The 27,375-nt window shown below is 37.3% G+C and overlaps 1 protein-coding gene across 3 annotated transcripts in view; it reads left to right on the plus strand.

The window, feature by feature from the left end:
- The window catches only part of PCSK5 (proprotein convertase subtilisin/kexin type 5), a 404,636-nt gene that overhangs the window by 157,717 nt on the left and 219,544 nt on the right, over positions 1 to 27,375 (plus strand). For all 3 annotated transcript variants that reach the window (XM_074330572.1, XM_019736691.2, XM_019736690.2), the window contains exon 8: positions 19,994 to 20,206. In XM_074330572.1, the coding sequence (XP_074186673.1) occupies positions 19,994 to 20,206 (213 nt within the window). The remainder of the gene's footprint in view (positions 1 to 19,993; positions 20,207 to 27,375) is intronic.

Genomic DNA, 27,375 nt, shown 5'->3' on the forward strand with positions numbered 1-27,375 from the left:
CGTAGGACAATATTATCTTTATGCTGGCTCCCACATTCCGTTACCAGGCAGCTTAACTTGTGATTTCACTTGATTTCCTTGATTTCACTAAAAAATTCATGACTACTCCCCCAAAACTGACCACATAATCTAATGCTAAGACATCTGTTTCAAATTACAGATTTTTTTTTTAATTAAAGTTTATTGGGGTGACATTGGTTAGTAAAGTTACATAGGTTTCAGGTGTACAATTCTGTAATACATCATCCATATATCATGTTGTGTGTTCACCACCCAGAGTCAATTCTCCTTCCATCACTATATATTTGATCCCTTTTACCCTCATCTATTCCCCCTCCCCTCTTACCGTCTGGTAATTATAGATATTTTAAAAATCTTGCCTTACTGTAATTCAATAAAAATTATTGAATTAAATATAAAATAAGGATGCTGTATGCTTCTAATTATGAAAGCTTATTTTACCATCAAGCCTCAGTTCGAATGTCATCTCTTCCCAGAAGCCCTCTTGCTGCTCAAACTAAAATTAAGTATGAGACAGTCCTAGCATGTACCCTCTATACTTTATATTCTTACTGGTGTTACATATAGTCTTTCTCATAATTGTGCTTTATATCAGAGTTAATTTTGTGTGTCTCTTCCTCACTAAATTTGAAGTTCCTAGAGAGCAGAGCTTATGTTCCTCCTATCTTTATGGGCTTTGCAAAACCTATAGAGTACATTGGACTCTAATGAATACTCAGTCAACATTTGTTGAATTTAATTTGCCACGAATTATGCTAACCATAGGGTTGTTATATATTAGCCCAGATTTTGGAGCGTAATGCATGCAGTTGATTCATGTAACGTTGCTGCTGGTGTACCAATAGTAATGATTCTTTCACCTTTGTGGGATTAATGTTAGGGTTTTAATCAGAAGACTGAGCTAAGCTGTCACCTGATTACTCTGATATAGCCTGGAGGGAAAGCTTATACACTTGTTATGTATATGCTTCTAACTGAAAGATAATTCAGGTTTGGTTAAGACATACTTTCTAGCTCTGTCAATTTTCAGCTACATTAAAGCCCTTTTGAGCTATAGGATAATGTTTTGAATCGTTGCCTAGTACTTTCCTTTCAAGGTATCTGAACACCAAATGAATACAATCTTAAGTAATCTGGTGATTTCATTACCAAAGTTCTGAACTATTCTCTCCCTGTGTGCCATCAACAGAATGGTCATTCAAGCTAAATAGATAGAGCTTAGTTCATATTTGGTTTTCAAATTGTATGCGTATGGCTCTTAATATAATAAAGAGCAGTCTGGAATTTCTCATGAATAAAATACTTATATTAGTAATGTACATGATCTCATGAGTGTACTTATAGAGAGAGTATGCCCATACATAATAGCTGTCATTGAATCAGATGATATGGACCCATGATTTTCAATTTTTTTTCTAGCTAGGGAATCTTTCATTCAATTGAAATCTTAACTGGAAGTTTAATGTGTAAAACAAATAATAAAAGGGGTATTTTGGTTAAAGGAAGTAAGGGTTACTATTAGAAACAAGTTCATCTGAGAAAGCTGTTCAAACTTATAGGAAGATAATATTTAGAAATAAATAATTTTCAGAAAATTTACTCCAAACTTATTATTAATTACAAAAGTAACCCAGGCTTATTATAATAAATCATACTATAAAATGAAATTAAAAATAGATTTCCCAACCAACTAGATAACCATTGTTAAGAGTATGGACTACATCTTTCCACGTTCCTATGCACATTCATATACAAATGGGGCTCATACACCTCTGCACGTTGTTGTGTTCACCTCACAGTGTATCATGGGCACTTCCAGGGCAATCCGTAAAAATAGAACTCACTTATTCTGATGTTTCAAAATTTTTGGAGTGTGGCGATACCATAATTTATTCAGTATTTCACTGAGGATCTTTCAAGGTTTTAATCCAGAAATAAAAGGAGTTTAGTTTTCAAAGAAACCCTTAACTTTTACAGTTAAGGTAGTAACAACAGCACAAAACTCTTAAAAACAACAAATTATTCTCTAGTTCCTAGCATTGCACATCCAATTAGGGAAAAGCAGCAGTGACCCATTTAAATGTGATGAAATCAACAGGATAGGGTTTTTATGTATTTAATACATAGTCTTCAGACTTAAGTTCGAGTTGAGTCCAGGATCTGTCATTTACTGCTCTCTGACCTGATATAGATCAAATTACCTCCCTGCTTTCATTTCCTCATCTAAGGTAGGGTGCTAATAGTACTTACTTACCAGGATATTGTAAGTGTTAAATGAAGTGATAATGCTTGTAAAGCAATTGATACAATACCTGGAACATAATAGGTGCTCAAGAAAACTATATATATATGTATGTTTCCCTCACAAAAGAGAACATGTCCTTCCAAAACACTTCATATTTCTTCTCCTCAGTCCCCCATCCCTCTCTCCTCTACCCTTTCCACACTGTACGGCTCTAGATAATTCCATTGAGTTACATGTAGTGGTAGATTAAAAAATAATATGGTAAAAGTCTGTGTAGACTTTCTGAGTTCTGTAATGCCATTTACTTTGTTCTCCCTAAATCTTTACTCATCTTTAGTCACTTGCCTTTAGAAGCACATCTTCAATTTCATTGAGATAACCTCCCAATATCCAAATTCATTTCTGTTATCCATGTTTGGATACATACACGTATCCAAATGAATGGAGACATACATGATTAAAGGCCAATCGTGAAGAAATATGGAAAGAATGGTCTGTGCAGAAGGAACAGCAAGAGCAAATCACCCTGAAAGGAAAATGGTGTGCATGTCCTCACAGCACCGAATGCTAATTTGGGCTTTGGGAGCAACATGAACAGAAAGCAGGCAGTAAGAGATGAGTTGGAGCAGTAGAAAGGGGCCAGATCAGCAGGGCTTCCTAAACCTCGGAGGCTATTCACATGTTATTCTGTTACAGAAAACCACTGGAGGTTTTCAGCGGAATAGTGGCCTGATGAGATACACAATTTAAAAGATGACTGCTGTGGAGAGAATGAACTGTATGTGGAATGAGGGATGAGAAGGCACAAGTGGAAGATTGAAATGGTCCAGCAAAGAGTTGATAATGAGTTGGACTAGGGTGGCAATAATGTCGAGACAACTAGAGAGATCCGTGGTAACAGAGAGAGAAGCATAAGTATCAAGGAAGATTTTCACAAAGGAAATAAATAAATTTTACTCAGGGAGTCCAATATTGATTGCACCCATTCCTTCTGCTTGCTAATCAAAAAACGTAGCTAGTATTGGATTTCAGAATGCTCCCTATTTGTTTACTGTAAGATAAGCATTTGGCTCAGTAGAATGTAACACTGTTTTCCAAGACTTGAACAAAATCAGAATTGATTCAATTTATAGCCTCTTTAGAATTAATGTACCCAAATTGCATTAGAGAAACTATGTTGAACAAACCATGTCACAGTTGACAACTTGCTCTTTCTCCCAAAGATTGCATTTAATTTGATGCTGAGGAGCTATAAAATAAAATGCAAGAATTAGAGGTGTATAATTTGGGCTGCATGCAATTCCTAATAATATTAATGAAGATGATGCAGCAACAACATTTAACATTTAGCAGTCTGCTATACTATACTCACTCTGCTAAGCCCTAAAATAGATAACTTTTAATCTTCACAATGATCTCATAAGATAGATACTGTTCTCCCCAACTCTACAGAAAATAGGTATTCAGCATAGCTAAAGAAGTCAGAACACGGGTCTTAAAGAAATCTAGTAAGTAATTTTACATGTTGTCATTGCTATGTTATTTCTCACATCTGAACCTTTTCTCTTCATCTGTGACCATATACTCTAGCTTTTCTCCTGTTACTATGGTGAATTATGTTCTTCCTTCATCTACCTCCTTCATTTCTTAACTAGATGCCATCCTTTCTCACCTCATCAAATATAGGGCTTAATCAATTCTCTTCTGTCATCATCAAAATTTTCCTCTCAATTGTATTATTCCCATCCACATATGTTCATACTGTTAAATTCCGATCTCAAAAGAGAGAGAGGAGAGAATCCCGCTCTTGTCTCCTTATATCCTTTCAATTCTGACCTCATCTCTCTTTTTCCCTTTACAACAAAATTTCTTGAAACCGTTGTTCGTACGTGCCCTCACAAGCTCTCTTTTTTCCGTTATCTCTTGATGCGACTACATCAGAACTCTGACCCACCACTCCACTGAAGCTGTTCTTGTCAAGGTCACAGTGACCTCCTTATGTGAAACCCAGTGCACTTGTCTGAACTCTATTAACAATTTTTACTAACAAGGAGGCCTGCCTGGTTCTTCCCATCCACAGTATAGCACACACATCCTCCCAACTCATCAGAGCCCCTTCTTGCCAATTATTATCCCTCTCTTTATTATATTTACTTATCTTGTTGATTCATTTTCTTCTCCAGAAAGGCCCAGAATGTGACTGTTTTGGTCTCTATGTATTCCAAGTACCCAAAATAGTGTCTGTTTAGTGAATGAGTGAACAAATGTATGAATGAATGTGTGAATGACTTCCATGCCAGTTTGCTACATAAACTGAATAAATATACTAAGGGGCATACTTTCATTGTTTCTGATTAATAGTTTGGAAATGAATTATTAACATGCATGGTATTGTTTGGTGATTAATATACCCAGACTAAATTCAGACTCTCCAGTGTGTTGTAATACTTTCTTACCATGTTCAAGTTAATTAGCCTCTCTGAGGATCAGTTTGTTCCTCTATAAAATGGACCTAAATGTCGTAATTACTTTTTAGGACTGTTATGAGGATTATATGACTAAAGCCTGTAAAATACAAAGCAGAGTTCCTGGAACATAGTAAAGTCTCTCACCATGTTACAAATCTGTCATTATCACCACTGAAAAGGCAGTGGTAATAAAAGTAAAATACTGACCAATCATACAAAATACTATAAAAAGTCTTGATTGTTCAAAATCTCTGGGTTTAATCAATTCCATATTGCTGAATGATCCTTAGGGAAGGTAAATATATAATCTTGAGGAATGGCCAAAATAAATGGGACAAAATATCCAAGAGGGTATTTTTTGAAGTTTATTCCATAACACACTAATTAATAAAATGCTTTTAAAAAGGTCTGGGGTGGGACAGATGGATTTTGCTGTCAAATACGCTTGAGTAACACCACTTATTATATGCTCCCTTTGGAAATTTAATAGTATGTTAAAGGCTCTGAGAACTCCTGCAGTAAAGAAATGTGTTTAACTTTATTTAATCAATGTTTTAAACTTGAACCACACAGAAGCTTTTATTTTCATGACTTTGAATTTCTGTTAAATTTCACTTCATTTTAAATACTTTGGAGCTACTTTATGAAAATCCAGTTAAACGTTCTTACCTTTAGAGTCAGAACGTTAGAACTGGAAATAATTTTAGTGGTTAATTCGTTTTTACCAATCTTTCTTTGAGTATTTATTTACTTGTGAGTGTTACTACCATTCACCCATTCTCTCTTCTTAGAAATTGTGATTTCTGCTTTTCCTAATGCCAGTTATCCAGTAAGTCTTTCTTTACTACTTTCCAAAAGTCTATGGAATCTGCTCTCTTGTTCTCACAGTTAGAACCGGCATCTCTCATACAGACTTCGGCAGTCGCATGCTTCCAAAAGTCCATCCTCTCAGCTTGATCTTCAACTTTGAAATCAGCATGAACACTGCAGCCAAAGAAGTATTCTTATATGTAAATCTTGTCATTTTGTCTTCTCTTCAAAACGCATCACTGCTCCCTGAGACCAGCAAGGAATATTCTAAGCCTCTTAGGAGGGAACATAGGTGTCTCACAATTTTGCCAGGGATCTCAGAACCAAAATCTTACATATCATCTTAGGAAAAGACAGTTTAAAAGTTGCTCTCATTCAGACTGACACAATTCCACTTACCCTGGGGATTCTTGGGCCTGGCTCCTTGGTATGACTGGCAGAGACTTCCCTTAGGGGAAACTTTTGGCCTCATCGCCCCAGGCAGTTCTAAAAAGGAAAACGATTTTATAAAATGAGTGAGTCAGTTGACAGTGTTTCAGATATAGGTGACCCAAGATTTGGTGTCGGGATAAGAAGGTAATTGCCAAAAGTGTTATTTGACAGATTCTTTATTCATTCATTTGTGATTGTATTCAGGAGACCTTCTTTGGGTGATTATAATATTCCAGGCACTTTGCTGGGTGGCAGTGAAAGATGAATAATACTCAGCACTTGTCTTTGGGGAGCTCACCATATAATGATGAATAAATGTTCTAAATGAAGTGCAAGCAAACTCCCAAAGTCCTTTCAGAGAATAGAAGTTGATAAACAATAAGGACAGACTAAACAGCACACAATAACAAAACTTATTGTGTGCAGTCTAGTTGCCTTGCAGTCATCGTTTTTTGCTCCATTTGAGTTATTAGATTTTAATAATACTTGGTGCATTTGATATTCAGCAGCAGGCATCTAATGCACTGACAGCATTTCACAGTTTTTTCACAAGTGTGTTTAATAATATCCTTTAGAAAACGAGATTATAAAAAACTTGGAATCAAATCTTATCCTTTTCCCATCAGAAAACCCTATATTAAAGTTATCAGTACTCCCCTTATTATTTTACTCAAGAACTATTTCTTGAGTAAGTACCCACTACATAACAAGCAATGGTTTGGTGTTTATCTTAATCTTTATCTGGAGAAATCATGTACCTCATTGAGCTATTGTAGCAACACAGCTTACAGATTCTGCTTTGCCATTTTATCTACAAGTAAACTTTCAATTTCAGATCATTTTTCTTTGAGCTGTTTAAGCTTTCATATTAAAGCATTCAAATGAATTCAATACAGAACCAACGTCGAGGATGTGGAACAAAAAGAGGTGAAATCAGAATCACTGGCCCCTAATCTCCTTGTCGGAACTGTGTCCTTTATCCTATTTTTCACTCTGCTCTTCTATTTAGGGGTCCAGATGGAAACAGAGCATTTGATGAATATCTATTGGCACATCCCTGGCTGTTGAGTCTCTTATGAAGTCTGTGATCATCATCAATTTCCTTTCAATTTACCAGATTTTACAACTAATTGGATATTTGGAATATTTGCTGAAAGCACAAGGTTGCTTTACAATCACACATTGTCTCTTACACACACAGACACGTGTGCATACACACACACACACATATTTCTTCACCCTTAAATTAAAGACATATGTTCACCAGGAAGGGAGAGAAGGGATATAATGAGCTTGTATATTAAAAGCAGTAATAATAATCATAATAAAATTAACCAATTCCACTTGGGAGGGATGTGTTTTTATCTGATATACACCCAGCTGTAGCAGAATTGGTACCAGTTTGCATTTTAATAAATGACAGATTGCTGTTAAATTAGTTGGCAAATGTTGTAAAACTTTGGAATGATATATGGGTAGGCAAAGATAAACAAGGGAGCTTATTTAATATTGGTTCCACTTAATGAAAATTGACTTTCACCGAGGTTTGTTTTAAAAATCCTCTCTTAGCATCTAACAATATGGTGATGGAACGCTCTGTCTTTAGAGTTTTAACAAAGCTATGAAGTGATTTGTCAAGTGGACCTAATATAAGATTATCCATTTTGGAAACAAAGAAATGTCATAAATGCATATGCAGTTTCACATTCTATAATCTTCACAAAGCTGTCTGCTATCCAAGTATTAGATTTAGATTACTGTGTTATTGTGAATTGCGATGCATTTTTATGGGAAGGATCACAAATCTATTCTAGCCTTGTGTAGGTGCAAATGTCAAAATTTATTGTCACCTTTTTTCTTAGTTTTAGTTTAGAGATTCATTCTTAACTCTACAAATAGTTTACACTAACTTTTTTTTAAATGATTTGTGCAGTATTTACTTTTTTTTAATTTTTAAATTTATTGGGGTGACAATTGTTAGTAAAATTACATAGATTTCAGGTGTACAATTCTGTATTACATCTTCTATAAATCCCATTGTGTGTTCACCACCCAGAGTCAGTTCTCCTTCCATCACCATATATATTTGATCCCCCTTACCCTCATCTCCCACCCCCCACCCCGCTTACCCTCTGGTAACCACTAAACTATTGTCTGTGTCTATGAGTTTTTGTTTCTCATTTGTTTGTCTTGTTCTTTTGTTGTTTTTGGTTTATATACCACATATCAGTGAAATCACATGGTTCTCTGCTTTTTCTGTCTGACTTATTTCGCTCAGCATTACACTCTCAAGATCCATTCATGTTGTCACAAATGTTCCTATATCATCTTTTCTTACCGCCGAATAGTATTCCATTGTGTATATATACCACAACTTCTTTATCCATTCATCTATCGAAGGACATTTTGGTTGTTTCCATGTCTTGTCCACCGTAAACAAAGCTGCAGTGAACATTGGAGTACACGTGTCTTGATGTACAAATGTTTTCAGATTTTTTAGGTAGATACCCAGGAGAGGGATTGCTGGGTCATATGGTAATTCTATTCGTAATTTTTTGAGGAACCTCCACACTTCCTTCCATAGCGGCTGCACCAGTCTGCATTCCCACCAACAGTGTATGAGGGTTCCTTTTTCTCCACAGCCTCTCCAACACTTGTTACTATTTGTCTTGTTGATGATAGCCATTCTGACTGGGGTGAGGTGATATCTCATTGTGGTTTTGATTTGCATTTCTCTGATGATTAGTGATGTTGAGCATTTTTTCATATGTCTTATTTGCCATTTATATGTCCTCTTTACACTAACTTTTGCAAATTCCATTCTAAATCCCTCTGTTCTAACTCATGAATTAGCCAGATATCAGTAGCAGTCAGTCCTCTTTTCTTTTAGTTTGTTTTGTTCTATTTATAATGACAATGGGGCCACCTGGGGAGTAAGTGAAATCCTTATCACAGGAGTCCTTCTAGTAGAGACTGAATGCCTCCGTTAGAGGGAAGATACAAAATCAGACAGGAGTTAGATTAGGTCAAGTTAAGGTCCATACCAATCCTGAGTTTCTATGATTCTGAACATAGATTTGAGAAAGTTGATGGAGGAGACAGACAGATCAATTTTCTACAACAAAACATGGCAGTAACCGGAAAAGAAAGGCCGCTGTGTAATAAACAAGGATAAATTAAACTGAATTGATAGTATCAAGTGATTTAGAAGTATATATGACTTTTATAGCAGATGTTTTTTTCACTTAACCTGAGCCTACATTCCTCATCTTTAAGATGAAAACAATCAAACTTAATATTCAGGATTGTAAACATGATTTTTAATTCGGAGTTAAGCACAGGGATGATCCTCACAGGACCTATCTCAGTCTATAGGTTTGGAAACTAACTCTTGGCAAATTAGGTAACCTGGCCTTTAGGAAGCATGACTGTGCTTCCGATGAGTTTCTGTCTTCTTCCACGCCTGTGCTCTTCACCACCACACTCTGTGATATTCGCTCCTGTCAGGTACATCATATGGACGTGTCTGTGCAGTTTTCAGTCAATGGTAGCTGTAATTCCTATCATGAAAGTGAACACCGCAACAGAGACCTCTCTCTTCTCTGAACTCCTGGAGAATTTATCATCCAGACAACTGACTTGGCATATTCTGAACTTCTGAACTTCACTGTAGTGTCTTCTCTTCATCCCTCCGTGCAGCCTGTGGTGATGTACAATGTACTGGCCTTAAAGTTGCAGAGAGCCAGGCTGAAATCTCAGTTTGGTTTCTCTCTAGCGTTTTGACCTGGAACAAGTGACTACGTTATGGAGCTTCCATCTCTCTGACTAAAGGGTATGATAATACTTCATGGAGCTGTGGTGAAGACTGACAGATCTCACATGTAAAGTGCTCAGCCCAACTGTTAATCTCCTCCTCAGAGGAAGGGCCACCTTTGACGCAGCCTTAAGAACCCCAGAATAGCTACCACAGAGTTTTGTAAACAATGTAAGCCTCATGTCAATTGTAATTTTTTCAAAAGTATGGTTTGCTTTTAGTCAGGATTGTGTTTATGGGAAGAAAATGTAGAGGGCTGATTTTCTCTATATTATGAGCTACTCCAGAAAAGGTCAAGGTTATTGTCTCATGGAGCAGAGGCTTGTGACAGCCAACCCCCATGGTGGGCTTTAGAGAGGGGCAGCTTGCTTACCCTTTCAGAGTGGAGCTGCAGTTGGAACCAGTCCACGGTGAGGCATTCTGTTACCTAGAACTAACTTAGAGTACAAACTTTTCATTATTGCTGGAGTATCCCTCTATTCTTTCCAAGTGCCTTTCAAACATTTACAATAAATTCCTTTCATACCCCTTTTGATAATAAATGTTTTTATTCTCAATGAAAGGAATTTTTTCAAATTCTACTCCTTCAATATAAATTTAAATGTGATGGTATCTTTCTGGGCAGTTCCAAAATAAGTTATTAATGTTGATATTGGAAATGTCCTTTTCAATTTCATAAACCTGGCTCTCCTAAAAGTCTGAGATGATTTTGCCTTTGCTCTGAGATGACCCACGATGTAGAAACTTTTGGCAGGTATATATTTTTTCTCCCCAAAATGGGAATAATGGGATTATCACTGTACTCAGAATAGCTGTGTTGGTGCTGTTAGTTATTGACTATGATTACTTAAGAGAGCATATCAGATTCACATGTACTTTTTTAGCTGCTTGGAATGAGGAATCAAGACACCTAATCTGCATGCTCCTCCTCCCAACCAGTGTTAGTAGTCTCCATACCATTGGAGAACAGCTCAGACAGGGTTGAGAGCTTAGAGGACTGTGGTAGTGACTGGCAGTAAATAAGCTGCATCTTGCTGAGGCTTCAGTGAGTCAGGTGAGGAAAACAAGTTCTGAGAAAAAAATTGACCGATATGAATTGACCATAGGTAGAACAATAAAAACAGACAGTTGTTTGGGCATTGTTGATTTAGTAAATAAGATAGGGCAGGAAGAGAAGGTTGTTGTTGTTTTTTTTTTTTTTTTGGGGGGGGCAGTGTATTCCCCTGTAATTCATTGGTGTTAATCAAGCAGTGTTTCCCCAAACCATGTTAAGCATTTTCAGAAGCAGCCAATGTCAGTACCAGTCATTGGGATGAGCGCTGGTTGAGATGAGATTCATCTGGTAGGATCCATCTGGTCCTAGCCCCGCTAACTTAATTTCATTACGCAAAACTTTAAAGTTTCATTGCATGAACCTCTTATATGTCCAGTTTTAAATAATACCCATAGCACTTTATTGGGCTCCAAATGTTTATTATGTGAAGTTCCTAATGTAAGAATATCTAAAGGTTAATAGGAAAGTTATTTGCTTGAAAGCATATTTATTTCCATTAGTAAACACACCTGGTTTTTATTTCTCACTAGATATTCTACACTTCTTTCATGAAAGACTGATTTTCTTCTTTCAGCTATACTTTAAAAATAAACAGAGGGGTGGCCCATTAGCTCAGCTGGTTAGAACGTGCTGCTAATAACACCAAGGTTGCCGGTTCGATCCCCACATGGGCCACTGTGAGCTGCGCCCTCCTTAAAAATAAAATAATAAAATAAAAATAAATAAAGAAAAAGAAATCTACACTGTTGTAATACTGCTGTCAGAAGCCAGAGGTCACACTATGGTGCAATTCGGTGATAAAGTGCAAGGAGCTATATTGTGTTTGCAAGCCCTCAGTGTCACCCCTTCTGAAGAAAGGACAACTCGGATAACAGGATTAATTTTACCAAGCCTTGCCTCGCTGATGCTCTACTGAATTTATATCCTGACAGATATAGTGGATAAGCAACTCAATTTGTTGTTTTTGTTTTCTTTTTATTTACGCAATAAAGTAAGAACCTGGTTGTGGGGGAGTTCTGCATTTGCAGCATGGATTAATTATTCTTTACGCTAATGTTTGACCATATTACTCGAAATGCCCTTTTAGAAAACCAAGCTAAAGTTATCTTTCGGTTCCTTAAGTTCAGTGCATCACGCTGCTCATTCCTGTACAAGAATATGAATGATATTGTAAAAAAGACCCTAAATGGAGGTTATAAGTGGCATTTAAAATTTTGTCATTTTACCAGAACTGGTTACAATTATTGTCACCACCAGCTGATCCCATAATTATTGTCAGGCTCTCTGTTCCTTTAAAACAGAAGTTGACTGCATTTGATATGCTCTGGAAGCATATAAAATGGATTTTCTTTTGTGCGTGGTACAGTTAATATGATCGCTAATAACTGCATCTAGTGTTTTCAGTGTATTATTAAAAAGTCAACATAACATAAAAAATTGCTTAATATACATGGCTTTGAAAACTATTGTGTACACAGCAAGTCAGAATACAGAAAACCTGATGTGGGGCAGAAAAGATGGGTGAGGTTGAGATAGGGAGGAAAGGAAAGGAGTGAAGTCATGTCACATAAGAAAAGGCAGAAAGACAAAAATGGGGAGAAATAGATTACTCTCCACAAAAGACTTCTATGCTTTTCACTTTTAGTATTTTAGAAAAAGATAACTGCATTTGTCTTTTCAATCTTTTTCCTCATCAACCATCTTTTGACAGGTGAAAGGAAGTACCATAGAATGAGAATGGTGGAGACACTCCCATGGAGTGTTTTCTGGAAGTCCGTCTGTGCATGTGCAGACAGTCCCTTCCTCCAAATCTGATTCCGTGCTACATGGGCAGCTCTGGTAGTGGACACACTAAGGCAGGTATAGAAAGATTGCTAACAGCAGGAAGGGGAGACACTGGGCTGATAGAAGGCTGCACAGGAGCAGGTGTGGGTGGAGGACACTCTTCTGTGTTTTGGCTGTGTGTTGAAATCATCTTTGGGAAGCTGTTGCTTTCCATTGTTAAGCATTTTCAATCTGGAATTTTTACTTGGAAACAAGTGGAATTACCAAGCTGTTGGCTGTGCTCTCATCATCACATAAACCATAATGAATAACAGTCAGGTTTTAAAATACATAAAGTATTTTCCTTGTTTACCTTAGTAATTTTGAGAGCACAATAATTAAATATGCTGAGGGCAGAAGTGGAATCAAGTGAAACCTGTATGTTCTTTACATCAGACATTCCAACTTGTGGAGTCGATCATAAAAATAAGAGTCAGGCATGCTTCTTTTCCAGGTGAAGGTACTATGGGCTGACAAATTTAGCATGTTGGCATGGATTGTTCTGACATAAAGCAGATTCCTAACCTCAGAGGCCATGTCTCCTTTTACTCTTTTAAAAACATCTCATATCTGTCTTATTCAATTCCTTTGGCTTTTGGTGGAGAGTGGCCCATTTTATTTTCCAGGTCCAATTCTGTCTCATATAATTTTCCTATCCCTACCCCCCATCTTTCCCAAATGAACTGATTGAAGGAATAAGTCTCGGGATTTAGTATGCTCTTTCTCAAAGATGTCTGATTGCATCTGTACTATGACTGCACTCTTGGTGCATCCCAAAGGGTGGGTGACTTTCTCCCACCATGTTACAAGTGTCTCTGCAAGGGATTGAAAATGGAGGTGTGATCATCTTCTCCTAATTTGTTTTCAGTTATGGATTATATATCTTTTCTCATTACTTTTTAGGTCGTCCTAAGAGGCTTTCATTTTCGTGGGAATCATCTGTGCTATTGATGATAATGATTGAAAGAGTTATTAAGTATTGCTTTAAAAAGCAATATACATTTTAGAATTCTGGAACAAACATTTTGTGTGAGCACTACAAATACCTTTCGAAGTTTGGTGGTGCTCTTGTTTTACCTTTATATTATGTTTGTAGACTAGATCTATTTCTTTCAATGAATCCTTCTCTGTTACAGAACAGGATTTATTTTGGAAATGCTATATGTTTGTAGACTAGATCTATTTCTTTCAATGAATCCTTCTCTGTTACAGAGCAGGATTTATTTTGGAAATGCTAGTCAGAATGTCCTTGAGCTTTAAACAGATGAACAGTTCTCCCTTCATATCTTAGCTGCTGAGTAGTTGCAGGTGTCTTTGTCTTTTTCCAACCTCTTCCAGCCTGAAGCCCCTTTGTCTGTGAACTGTATATGGAAGACTTCCATAGGTGGCTGTGCTCTCTTCTCACTGAGTGGACAACTATCACCTAAAGGTGGGGAGCAGAATGGTGAGGGGCTTTGCTCAATAGGGTATTCAGGCTGTACTTGGAAGATATCACAGTTAAGTGAAAGTTGTTTTACTATCTCTGTGTGTCGACACATACAGATATGGAGGTTCTAATCAAACTTGTTGGGGTCTCCATCTCCTGTCTCCGCCGCATTCTTGTTATATGATAGTGTGCATGTTACTTAATATTACAGTTTTTAATCTATAAAAATGTATATATAACTTGCTGGTATTGCTCTAAATTAATGAATATATATATGAAAGTACCTAGCACAGTGTCCAGTCACATTTCTTTTTTGTATTGCAAGAAGTCTCCAGTCACTTATTCATGTCCCTTTAAAAATACTTTCTAAGCAATTTGGGAGAAGAAAGTAATATTAACATACCAAATAAAATCTTACTGTACTGGCTGAAAAATTATCACAGCATTTTAAAGAAAGAAATTTAGTTCCATCAAACTCTATTGCTCTTAAAACCTGGCTTGGGGTGTATGATTTAATTGGTAATCCAGCATAAAGTAGCTATGTTTGACCTCGTGAACCACAAGAAAATCCAGTTCCTTTCTAGCCTTTAATAATAACTCCATGGGGTATTATAAATTGATTTTTGTGGGGCATACATAAAAAGAAACACATGCACAATTAGATACACAATGAAAGAGAATATTTGGAGTTTAGTCGAATGGGTCCTGTGTGGATTTCACAATATATTTTGCCTTAAATTTACTAACTTTTAACTTGGCACTCAAATAAATTGGAAGACTTTTTTTTTTCTCATTCAAAGCCATATTTAAATAACCAATTGCAATCATAATACTTTACCAAACTAGAAAATGTTATTTCTTATATTTGGGGAAAATATGTGTCTCAAGATTCTTTTCTCCTTACAATATTCTGCCCACCTTCCTACTCCCTACATCCCACATTATGCTTTAGTTCTTAAATTACTCTGAATTTTGGAGAAATTTCCAGATTTTTTTTTAACCACATATGTTTTGGTTTTCTGAATATTGCACACTAATGAAAATCCCCTGTGCATCTGTACTAAATAAATCTTTGAATTGTTAATTGTTTCAGATTAACCCCATGTATCGTTAGCAGCTGTCTTTATGCATTTTCAGCCGACAAATTCAGTCTGTTTATTTCTGGGTCTTTAATCATAAACCATACATACATGCATAAAGGTCAGATTGCCTGATGGATAGAATGCCGGCAGCATCTGTATATTCTGTAGCCTCCCTGGGGGGCAGGTCATCCTTTATCTCCTCTTCTCACCTTTTGTTAGTCAGCTCCGACTACTGTAACAGATTACCACAGACAAGGTGACTTAAACAGCAGGAATGTACTTTCTCCTAGTTCTAGAGGCTAAAAGTTTAAAAGTATACGATCAAGGTGCTTGGGTTCTGGGGATACTTGTCAACTTACACATGGCCAGCTTCTCACTGTGTCTTCACATGGCCTTTCCTCTGTGGGTCCACTCTTGGTGTCTCTTCCTCTTCTCGTAAGGGACATCAGTCCTAATAGATTAGGCCCCCAGTCCTACGATCTCCTTTAGCTTTAACTCCTTAAAGGCCCCATCTTCAAATACGGTTACATTGGGGGTTAGAGTTTCAACACATGTATTTGGCGGGGGGGGGCACAGTCCATTATATACCTTAAGGATGATGCTAGGTGTCTCCCATTCCAGCCTCCAGATTCCTTCTCCCCTTCTCTCCATGTACTCCATGCTGAGGGATACTGATCTTTATGTCCTCTACCTATGAGCTCTCAGGTCCTCTGGCTTCTGATAGGGTTTGGCCAGTGGGATACACTGGCAAAAAATGGGAGGAGGGAAGAGGAGGCTGGGTCTCAGTCTGTATTCCCCTGGCCCCCTCCCTGCAGGGTCGATATGGGTTGGTGTGTCCCCTGACCAATTCTCAACTCCATTAACCCCTCTGCCCCCCCAGCTCCAGTGACTCTCTTCGCCCCAACTCCTAGGAGGCATGGTGGGGGGTTATTGACACCACAGCATCCTTTAGGGTTTCCCTTCATTATGATCAGTTGTGAAATAATCACCTCAGATTATCTCTTTCATACAAGGACATCACCTCTGTCTGGGAAGGATGTCTCCAGGGTATCAACAACCCACTATCCTACCACCACTGTTACCACAGCCCAGTGGATCTCTAAAAGGCCCCTTAGCAACTTCATTGTTCCTCCAGAGTGGTGTCATCTGTGGATACTGCCAGAATAGAATGACTTGTGGTCAGACTTCTGAAGGAGTCCTTGTCAGGTGGGATTTGTAGGGGACTTTTGGGGTCACAACCTAATTCTGCCACCAAGCCACCAAGTCTGGAGAGAACTTGGAGGCTGGTCTGCTCTTAGATCCTAATGCCAAGCTTCAGTGAAGACATAGGCATTTTCGCTAAAAACAGTATAACAAACATAAGCCAGCCTTCTTTTGCCCAAAAGAAGACTGCAGTAAGGGTTAAGGGTTCAGGCTTTGGTTCCAATTGGATTTCAAGCCCTGGCTGTGGTATTACTGAGCATTTCTGAGCCCCAGTTTGCTCATGTGTAAAATGATGATGCTATAGACTCGAATTGTGCCAAATAATGTTTGGACAGTGCTTGGTGCTGTAAGTTTCTATAAATGTTAGCCTCTGTTGTTTTTAATATACTATGATCCTTCTATGTGTAACACCCCTCGAGATCAGAAAGTAAACTTATTTCTGAAGAGTCAGTTCTGTGTTTTTCCTCTTAATAAAATAAATGTGTTTGTTTATAAAAGTCATGTATGGTCACGGAAGGATGGTATGGAAAAGAAAACAAGTCTTTCCTAATCTGACCAAACAGAATAAGTTCTGTTACATTATCACTTTATGGTAGCTTTATCATATAACTTACACACATTAACTTTTTTACATACAAACTTTTTTTTTTTCCTATACTGACACCATACTATTTTGTATCCTACATTTGTCACTACACTGTGAACCTAAAAGTATCTTGTGGACTATTTTCTTTTTCTTTTTCTTTCTTTCTTTCTTTCTTTCTTTCTTTCTTTCTTTCTTTCTTTCTTTCTTTCTTTCCTTCCTTCCTTCCTTCCTTCCTTCCTTCCTTCCTTCCTTCCTTCCTTCCTTCTTTCTTTCTTTCTTTCTTTCTTGACTATTTCCTTATTAAATATTCTTAAAAATTGAAATCATTTTTAAAGAGCTTTTCATTGAATTGTATACACAGGCACAGTCATAATTTTACATAGATATGTAAATGTGATTTGCCATGTGTGCTTTCTCATTGCTTTGTAGTTCTTAACCTATTATTTATTATGGTGCTGTTTAAACCAGGTGGGGTTTTTCATTTTCTCTTTTGTTCTGTTGACCTGTTAGATAAGGCTCCCATGTAACGTCTTTTTGCCTACAATACAGCCCCTCAGTGTGTGATAAATAGGGTACATTTGGTGATGAACTGGAACCTTCTTCCTTCTCTTGCTGTAATGTTCTATTTCTGAGGTCTAGATATGTCAGCCACTAGAGTTTCTCAATCCGGCACCCACACCATGTTATGGAGCAATTCCTTCTAGAATTGACAAAATATTTAATGCTTAGTTTATGATGGCTTAGTGGTCTTTGCATCTTTTTCTCTGTTTCATGAATATTTTGATGGAAAACTGAGGGAAGGTAAATCAGGCCCATCTGTCTTGGGCAATAGAATCCAGAAGTTTCTTCTCTCTCTTCATGAATTGTTCCCTTTTGTCTATAATCATATTGGATTTTTCCATGTTGCATGACAAAAGGAAAGCTATGCTCAAGTCGGTCAAATCATGTTATAAATATTCTGTTCTGTGAGGATTCAGAGTCAGAGACAGCTTATCACAAATACTCCAAATTCTTTGTCATCGCTCTTTTCTTGGCTTTTTCCAGAAGTTCCAGGACAACATCCCAAATACTATAATCTATACCTAAGACTGGAAAGTTAGAGCCTGGAAGGAAGAAAGAGTCTCAGCCATCACTAGCTCTGTGACTTTGGTTCTCACTTCCTGATTACAAAATGATAGATTTGGCCTATATGTCCTCCAGTGTGCCCTCTAGTTTTAAAATGGTAAAAATTTCTCAAGGACTCAGCTCTTCTTAGAAATATGCTTCCCTTTGGCTTATTTCTCTTTTTCCTCCCAAAGACCTCATCTTATAGTACCAAAGAGCCACTATGCTTCAATATACCTATGTTATGCTTTGCTTCTTCTTGACTATTTTAGTTTATGACAAGATTTGGCACAAAGCATGTGATTCCATCCCCTAGCTGTGTAAGAAAAACTTTATAGATCTCTTTGAAGAAAATATCTACGGTCAAATATGTTTAGAAATTATTTCGGATTGTACCCCACCCACCCCTTGGACCTTTTTAGCAATTAATATCTAAACTTTTACTTTTTAATTATAGTTGACATGCAATATTATTTTATATAAGTTTCACGGGTACAGCATACTGGTTAGACATTTATATAATTTACAAAGTGATTCTCCTCGATAAGTCTAGTACCCACCTCGCACCATACATAATTATTACAATATTATTGACTATATTCCCTATGCTATACTTTATACCCCCATGAATATTTTGTAACTACCAATTTGTATTTCTTAATCCCGTCACCTTTTTCACCTAGTCCCCCAATCCCTCTCCTATCTAGCAACCATCAGTTTGTTCTCTGTATCTATGCGTGTTTCTGTTTTGTTTGTTCATTTGTTTTCTTCTTTAGATTCCACATACAAGTGAAATCATATGGTATTTGTTCTTCTCTATCTGACTTATTTCACTTAGCATAATGCCCTCTGGGTCCAACCATGTTGTCACGTCACAAACTCTTAAATTCTGCAATAAGGGAACCTGTTTCCCAAACTGTTTCCCAAATGTTCCCAAACTTTTGATCATAAAATCATTTTATTTCTGGTACCAGCCATTGATCCCTTACCAATTAGTGTCCACGTCATGCTTGGGGAGGCACAGCTCTAGAAAGAAGGATATTATACTCAATTCTGCCACTCACTGACAATGTTATCTCAGGATAAATATATAACCTCTCTACACCTCATGTTCCTCATTATGTTAAATGAGGGTGCACAATAGCATCCCCTTCATGGTGGATGTAAATATTTAGAGCAAGATTACATGACTATAGTGATTTATGATTAATAAAAATACTACTCTGAGGACTGACTGGGTTGAAATTTTGTCCTTCCATTTACTAGCTATATGATGTTAGAAACATTACTTACCACATTTGTTCATCTGTACAATGGAGAAACAAACTGTACTATTCTCACAGGGTTATTAGAAGAATTGATTCCAATTCAAGTAAAACATTTAGAATTGCGCTTGGTCCATGGTACGTACTTAATAAATGTTAGCTCTTATTATTGTCATTGGTGCTCTTGTTACTTCTCTGACTATGTCATCTGAAAGGGATTATTTTAGTTTCTTTTTTATTGGGATGTGATTGACATATACATTTTATTAGTTTCAAGTGTACACCATTAATGATTCAATATCTGTATATATTTTGAAATGATCATGACAGTGAGTCTAGTTAACTTCCATCACCACACATAGTTATATTTTTTTTTCTTGTGATGAGAACGTTTAAGATCTCTCTTAGCAACTTTCAAATATATAATACAGTATTATTAACTACAGTCACCGTGCTGTCCATTGGATTATTTTACTTTCCAAATGCAACTCCTTTTACCTCAAAAAAACAGCTTAAATTTGGCGTGTTATTAAAATAACATTACACCTCTCCAGTAAATGTTTGATTCTGCCCTGTTGATTTTAATCTTCTCTTCATCTAGAGCCTGTGATCCTTGTCTTCCCTCATTTAACTTTGTAACTTTTTCTGTTTGTGCACAGGGGAGACGAGGTCTCGGCTCTGTTTTTGTCTGGGCATCAGGAAATGGCGGAAGGAGCAAAGACCACTGCTCCTGTGACGGCTATACCAACAGCATCTACACCATCTCCATCAGCAGCACAGCCGAGAGTGGAAAGAAGCCTTGGTACCTGGAAGAGTGTTCTTCCACACTGGCCACAACCTACAGCAGTGGAGAGTCCTACGATAAGAAAATAGTATGTGCCATTTGCATGTCTGTCATGAATTATTTATTTATCTTTCACCTTAACATACAAAGGGAAAACCAAAAATTTATATGCACAAGTAGTATTTGGAAAGTTCCATTAGCTAATTACTCAATAGAAGTATTTATAAAATGGTACCATTTCATTGAAAAAGCCAGCCCAGTCATTACATTTCCAGCATTTAAGGGGCCTTGGACCTGATTAAGCTTTAGTTGTATTGAGGACAATTGAATGGTCCATGTTCACCTGGTGAGTTAGTGACAGAGAAGAGACTAGACTCTAGACCTCTCAGCCCAGTGCACTGTCCTTATGTCCCCACACTGACTCTGAGCCTTAGTGGCAGGGCTTTGGTTTCCAAGGACGGCTAATTCCACGTGAAAAATAAAACTGTAGGAAAACCAGAATTCCATTTGGACTCTACTGATTTAACATGAACGAAACCTGTACAAAAGGTGCTTTGCTAATATTGCAGCATTGAGTCTGCCTGAATGAGAAGTACAGAAGCCCTGTGTGATCGCGTGCTTACTTAGCATGCCCCGCTCTCTATGCAGACAGCAAAATAATTAAGAGTTCAGGTTGCAGGACTAGCCTGCATGCGTTTCATTTGGTGTTGAACTATTTACTAACTTGATAACTTCAGATGCACTGCTTGATTTTTCTGTCTTAATGCCCTTGTTTGTACAAGGGTGACAGTTAATAGTACACAGTTTGTTATGGTGTTACAAAGATTATTGAAGAAGTAAAGAAAAGTGCTTTGCATACTACCTGACCCATTTGTGCTCAAGAGTGTTCTGACTTTGTGCTGCTGATTCTAAATTTCTAACACCTTTGCACTTTTCTCTTTTCCTGGTGATGGCTTTGTAAACTGTCTAGGGATTTGTTTTACTGAAGTGGGATAAAGCTGCTATCCTGGACACTTTTTAGCATTTAGCCAAGACCTTGCTTTGAGATCACTCTTTTAACACTACATCTGTCTTTTCCACGGCAGTGGAAATACAGGTGATAGGACACTACCTCCTTCGTGTAGTTCTTTATCCATATCCACTTGGATTGATTCCTGGTTATTATATGATTTTTATGTTTGATTTCTCAGCTACTTTTTATGACCTTCTTTCATGACATTTTGCAGACTGATTTAAATAAAAACTACCCATATACAGATCCCATCTGACCCCATCTTTCCCTTGTTTATCCACAATAACTGGGTTAAACGATATACACATGAGTCCATCTTTAAGTACCTCCATCAATCATCAGTAAACATAACTCTGCAATACAAAGTAAAATATAAAAGGATAAAATGTAGAGATTTGAAATTTCATGGCTTTCTTAATGGGAAAGTGATCCTTTGTGATATTTTACCTTCAGTATGGAAATGTTATAATCTAGGAATGTTCCTTTGGCTCTCAAATATGAAGACCTTGTTTCTCAGAACTCATGCTCCATGTCCATTAGTACTGAGTGGCATCAGTCAGTTCTGCGTCATGAAAATCCTGATGAAAACTCTCTGGAATAAGAGTTCTGAGTTCTCTTCTTGTACCTCTCAAGTCTGATGGTATTTTAAGCAAACTCACCATGGCTTCAAAGTAAACATGCCCATCTAGTCCAATTTATCCTTGTAGGGTGATTGCTGGGGGGAAGACACTGTTAAGTTCCATAATTGTCTTCTTTAAGAGAAACTTATAATCCAATGGGCAAAATATCAGAAGGAAGGGTTGCCTGGGTCCCAGATGGTAGAACTCAGTGTGGACAGAGGGATCTCAAAATCACTGCTGTGAGATTTACTACCTAGATTTGACCTTCCTGGTCCCTTCATGACTGTCTGCTGTGATTACGTGGTAGCTGTTATGACCTCCATAACAGGGTGGTCATTTATGATTCTCCCATGGACGGACAAATGGATCCATTCGGTGGTCCAGGATAGGGCTTGAGAGAGAAGGTAGATAACATGACTAAATATCCTTGATTCAAGGATATTCCCTAGTTGCTCCTTCCAAAATCAAAACCTTTGCTGCTTCACTATATATTTAACTTTTACTCATTTCTACCTCTTATTTAATCTCTCCCATTTTCGTGGCAGCAACTTATTAGTCATTTTCTCTGTCTCGTTTTTAGATTCTTTTATTTTTCCTGAATCTCCAAATTATCCTCAATTAGAGAGGAAATTTGGTAGCTGTTTCAAGGTATAGTCTCCAGCTTCAGACAGATTGCTCAGTGGCTAAGTGACTTTCACAGAGTCTTGGTTTCTTCATCTGTAAACTAGAGGTAAAACCAGCACTAATCTTACAGATTTTCCTGAGTGTAAGGTATTTACAAAGCACAATGAGCTGAGCAGTAGTTGTGGTTGGTATTGTTCCCTAAATGAGTGTAGCTTGCTGGATCCTAGGAGGCTAGGCTGGTTGTTTTTCCAGCTGTTGTTAACAGAGGTGCTTGTTGCACCTCCATTTTTCCAAGCCATTAAAATACTACAGTCTGTTTCACCCGGCTCATAAAGAAAGGCACTTTGATTGTGAACATGTTAACAACAGTTTGAACATGAATAGAGTTGGCAACATCAGCCCTTTATGATGCAGGTGACCCCTTTTCCTTCTAGATGTCAGAATGATAAATAGTCCTGGGCTGCACCTGGGACCTTTTCTTCATCAGGCTTTGAACCAGACGCCTATGGTTCCTTGGAGATGCCCGCATCCTGTTAGTGGCATCCATGATTGAGTGTTATAGGAATGGCAGTGTCTCCCTTTGTACTCGGGGCTCTCTTCCCTGAGCCATTCATTTTCTTTTGTCATTTGCAGCTTCTCCAGAAGAGCACAGTTGTCATTCCTCCTCATTCACAGAGCACCTTTGTGATTTGAACCAAGGCAGCTGCTGGGGATCCAGGAGAGAGGAAACGTCTCCTCTCTGCTTCTGGGAAAGCACTTTTGTTAAATAAATTTTACTTGTGCTCAAGAAAATGCCTTTTCATGGTATGCAAGCAGGAAAACTTTGCCCTCGGTTTCAAAACATAGCTAAGTCTCCATCTCTTGGTTCCCTGCCACTACTATTAGCTCAGTTGTGGACCTTGGTATTCCATTCATGCTTTAATAGATTTGGATCAGGGATGGACTTACATCTTATTACAGCAAATGAAACATCCAAAATATCAAGATTACTACAACAAGATGCTCCTCTATAAGCTAAATAGAAACCAGTTGAAAATGACTGGTAATTTTAAAGCCATATTATGAAATAGTACGTTTTTAGTAACAATATCGTATACATCTTATTCCCCATCAGACATGTAATATGTTTATAGTTCTATTAACAGGTGCTAAGTATAACAGTTTTACTCTTTTAATGTGTGCCTAACATTGCACTATGTACATCAAATATGTCATCTCATTGTATCCTCAAAGCCCAGTGTAGGAAGATTGGGTATTTTCCACACTTTAGAGATGAGAAAACTAAAGCTTGAAAGGTTAAGAGAGACACAGCTAGCAAATGGTGAAGCCCAGATTCCAACCAAAGTCAGACAGATTCCCCCTGCCCAAGCCCATCTTGTAACCAATGTGCTGTCATGCCCTGGGTACGTTTTAGGGACATCCAGTATGCTGCTATATGAAAGAATAGTGGCTTTTGTTTTTGTTTTGCCTTCTGAGTTTTTCTCACAGTGATTTTCTTTTTTTTAACTATTTGAAATATATAATTGTCCATTGATTTTCACAACTTGGCTCACTTCTTTTGAATTTCATGCCATTAAACCTTTTCGTAACCCCCTCAGAAAATAATCGGTCTTCTTACAAAAACCTAAAACTCTGTAGATCTGAGTTGCTAGTTTCTGAGGTACAGTGTCAGTACTAAACTCTCCAAGCTTATACCTTTTGCGACATTCAAACCAGGACTCTCTCCTGGGAGAAGTGACGTCTGTTAGACCAGAAACCACTTCATTTATGTCTCTTCTCAAATTCCACCTCAGAAAGGATATTCTTCCTCACCTTCCCTAAGTAGTGGCACTTCCCTCCACCATGCTCTACTCTTACCCAGTTCAATTTTCTTTCTAGCATCCTTAGAGCTACTCAACATGCAATTATACATTTTCTTATTGACTGTTTTTCACAGTCAATAAGACTAGAATGGAAAGTACTTAAGGTTGAAAATTTGTTATGTTCCTTCCCAGAACCTGAGCTTAATAAATATCCAGGCATAAATGACTAACCAGACATTGAGAAGGATGGAAGCTTCAGTTTGTTTTGTTTTGCTTTTTTGTTTTTCTTTGTTTTGTTTTTTTTTGTTGTTTGTTTTTTTACATAGCCACAGGAAGACATAGAGGTGCTCTGTTTCTTTAAGAGAAACTGTTTTTACTGATAGGTTAGTGAGAGGCAAAGAGCATTTGACAATATATTTAGCATAGAAAATTTCCTGGAGGCAATTTTCTATCTTGCTACATGATAAAGCTGTACACATAGCCATTCTTGGTGCCAAAGACCATTAAATATCCCGTCTATAACCCTTCACTACCTCCCGAAATTTCTGCCAAGTTCTCTTTTGGAGATAAAGCTCCCCTCTCTCCCCAGTCACTCCCATCATTAAATTATCTCTTTCTTTGGGGACGAGTTGAGGCTTTGCCTTTTTTATTTTTCCCTCTAGTAATTTGTCTCAGTGATTGAAATACGGGGGCCATAGTATTCCTCCTGGGTAGGATTTTGTGAGCCAAGGTTTAGTGAATATATGCTCTGCTGAGTCCTCTCCTGATGTGATTTTATTCATTTGTGTTCAAAACAGACTTGCTGCCTGGGGTATCTCAGGTTGGCCTGAATGACCAATTCCATGTAGAGGAATTATCTTATTGCTTTTAATGTTCCTAATCAGCTACACATTTCCTTTGGCAGAAACATCCTGCTCCCCCCACCCTCTTCCCCCCTGCACTACCCAATTCATTATTCAGATGCAGTCACTGCTCTATCATGTCTCTGTTTCCCCTTTTGATTTGGGAAATGTCATTATTTTTCATGAGTAAAAGACTAGCAAATCCAGATGTGTTTAGTTTATTTGGAAATTTGGTACATATTTTCTTGAGGGTGTTCTTAAAAAAAAAAAAAAAGGAAAGGAAAGTTTGTTACTGAAAAGTTCCAATATTGATTGTGCCCAAAAGGAGAATCACTATGCCTACTTGTTGATTTGGGCTGGATCTCAAGGTCTGCTCTGCCATTTTGCTGGTGATGGTTTGGAACTGCCACCCATGCTTGAGCACGTGACTTCATTCTTTACTCAGCTTTTTCTTTTACTGCCTTTTCAAGATACTTTACCACGTACCAGCTCTTCAGTAGCTGTGAGTTCTTGGGCAAGTTAGTCTCTCTGAGCCGGTTAATAAATAGTATGTCTTCCTTGCAGAGTTCTTGTGAGAATAAATGTAATTTTATATATACTCATGAGTGCACACACATGAACACCTATTGCACATTGTCTTATTCATTGCAAGTTGCTCCTGGTGGTAGCTTTAGAAGTAGTGTAGCTGGTGATAGCAATAGTTACTGTGAGAGTAATAGCTGTACTTTAGCCCCTGGATTGTATATATTATATATACAGTATTTTATATATATATATATATATATATATATATATATATATACACACACACACACACACACACACACACACACACACACACATACAATCCAGGGGCTAAATGTATATATATAGTACATATATATACATATATATATATACTGTATATATATATATACATATCGTGTATATATATAGTGTGTATATATACATATGTATGTATGTATATAGTGTATATATATGTATATATATAGTGTGTATATATATATATAGTGTATATATATGTGTGTATATATATATATATATGATACACACACACACACACATAATTCTTGTAGGTTGCATATGAATTTATGTGAGTTTTATTTGAAGACTCGATAAAGTGACCGTGAAATTTTTCCTAATAAGTGGGAGAGTTAAAGTATAGAATGAAATGAGTATAAATGAGCTTGATTTTCGCAGATCAACTTAGCAAATACTGTACCTCTGTTCCAATCCTAGCACTGAGCGGACATTACAGAGATGCAAGACTGATATAAGATAGGATCCTTCTTCGGTGATAGCAATCTCATATTTGTAGGCAAGACCTTACTTTTGCACTTCACATTTATAGATTCTCATAGCAACATGGGAGTGGAATTTTGTGTGGACCTGTCGGTCATGATTGAATTTTACACCAGTCTTTGTAACTTCAGTTAACATGGAAAGCATTAATCGGTTCTCAGATTCTTTTTATTTTTCTGTGCTTAATAAATCAGCCTCTTCTATTTTATTTATTGATACATTTAAGATTTTGTTTTTCTCTCATACCTGTATCTGAAACAGCTTTTTTGGCACATTTCGAACCCAAATCAAAGTCAATATCAGAAACAAATTCAACCTATAGACACTAGAATCATTTTATGTTTCAAAACTCTCTGTTCATCTGCTCTTTTAACAGATATAAGACAATATGGCATCTTCAAAATAAAACAAATAACAAGCTATCAGGGAGATAGTAACTCTTAACTGTAAGGTTGCTATGAAACTTTTAACTGTAGGGTCTCTTATAGCCAAAGTCAATTTGAACGGAGATTCCCTAAAGAATTACATCAACAAGCTAGAGTAAAAAATTCAATCAGCTCGAGTAATGAAATGTGAAATATTGGGAAATAAGGTCTTAGGATGGGAAAAAGTGGTTCTTCTCAGGGAAAGCCTGACTGGACCTAAACAATACCCACTCCTTCTCACCAAATAAAGATGACATCCTTAACTTTGTGGAGTCCAAACAACCATCTGCTACGCATCCTCGAACAGGCTAAAAATCTCATTTGCTGATCAGGACAGCTTTGATCTGGCTTGGGGCTTGGTGTCATCTCCTGTTTCCTTCATTCTGATGGACAGAAGTGATATTTTCTTGAGCAATCTGAGAAGTTCTGTGGAGAAAAATTCTGTTTCTGATTTGGGGAGTGAATTGAGGGAATTTGGAGCGTGCAGAATGCGCCACCAGACTTGAAACCAAATTCCGAGACATTCTTTAAAATGGACTCTAAACTTAAAGTGCTTCATTGTTCCATTTTCACGTATAGACTCTCTGGACTCCCTGCCCCATGATGTGGACCGAGTGCAACTTTTCCTTT

Source organism: Rhinolophus sinicus, linkage group LG04 (genome assembly GCF_036562045.2).
Source record: "Rhinolophus sinicus isolate RSC01 linkage group LG04, ASM3656204v1, whole genome shotgun sequence".
Lineage (NCBI taxonomy): Eukaryota > Metazoa > Chordata > Mammalia > Chiroptera > Rhinolophidae > Rhinolophus > Rhinolophus sinicus.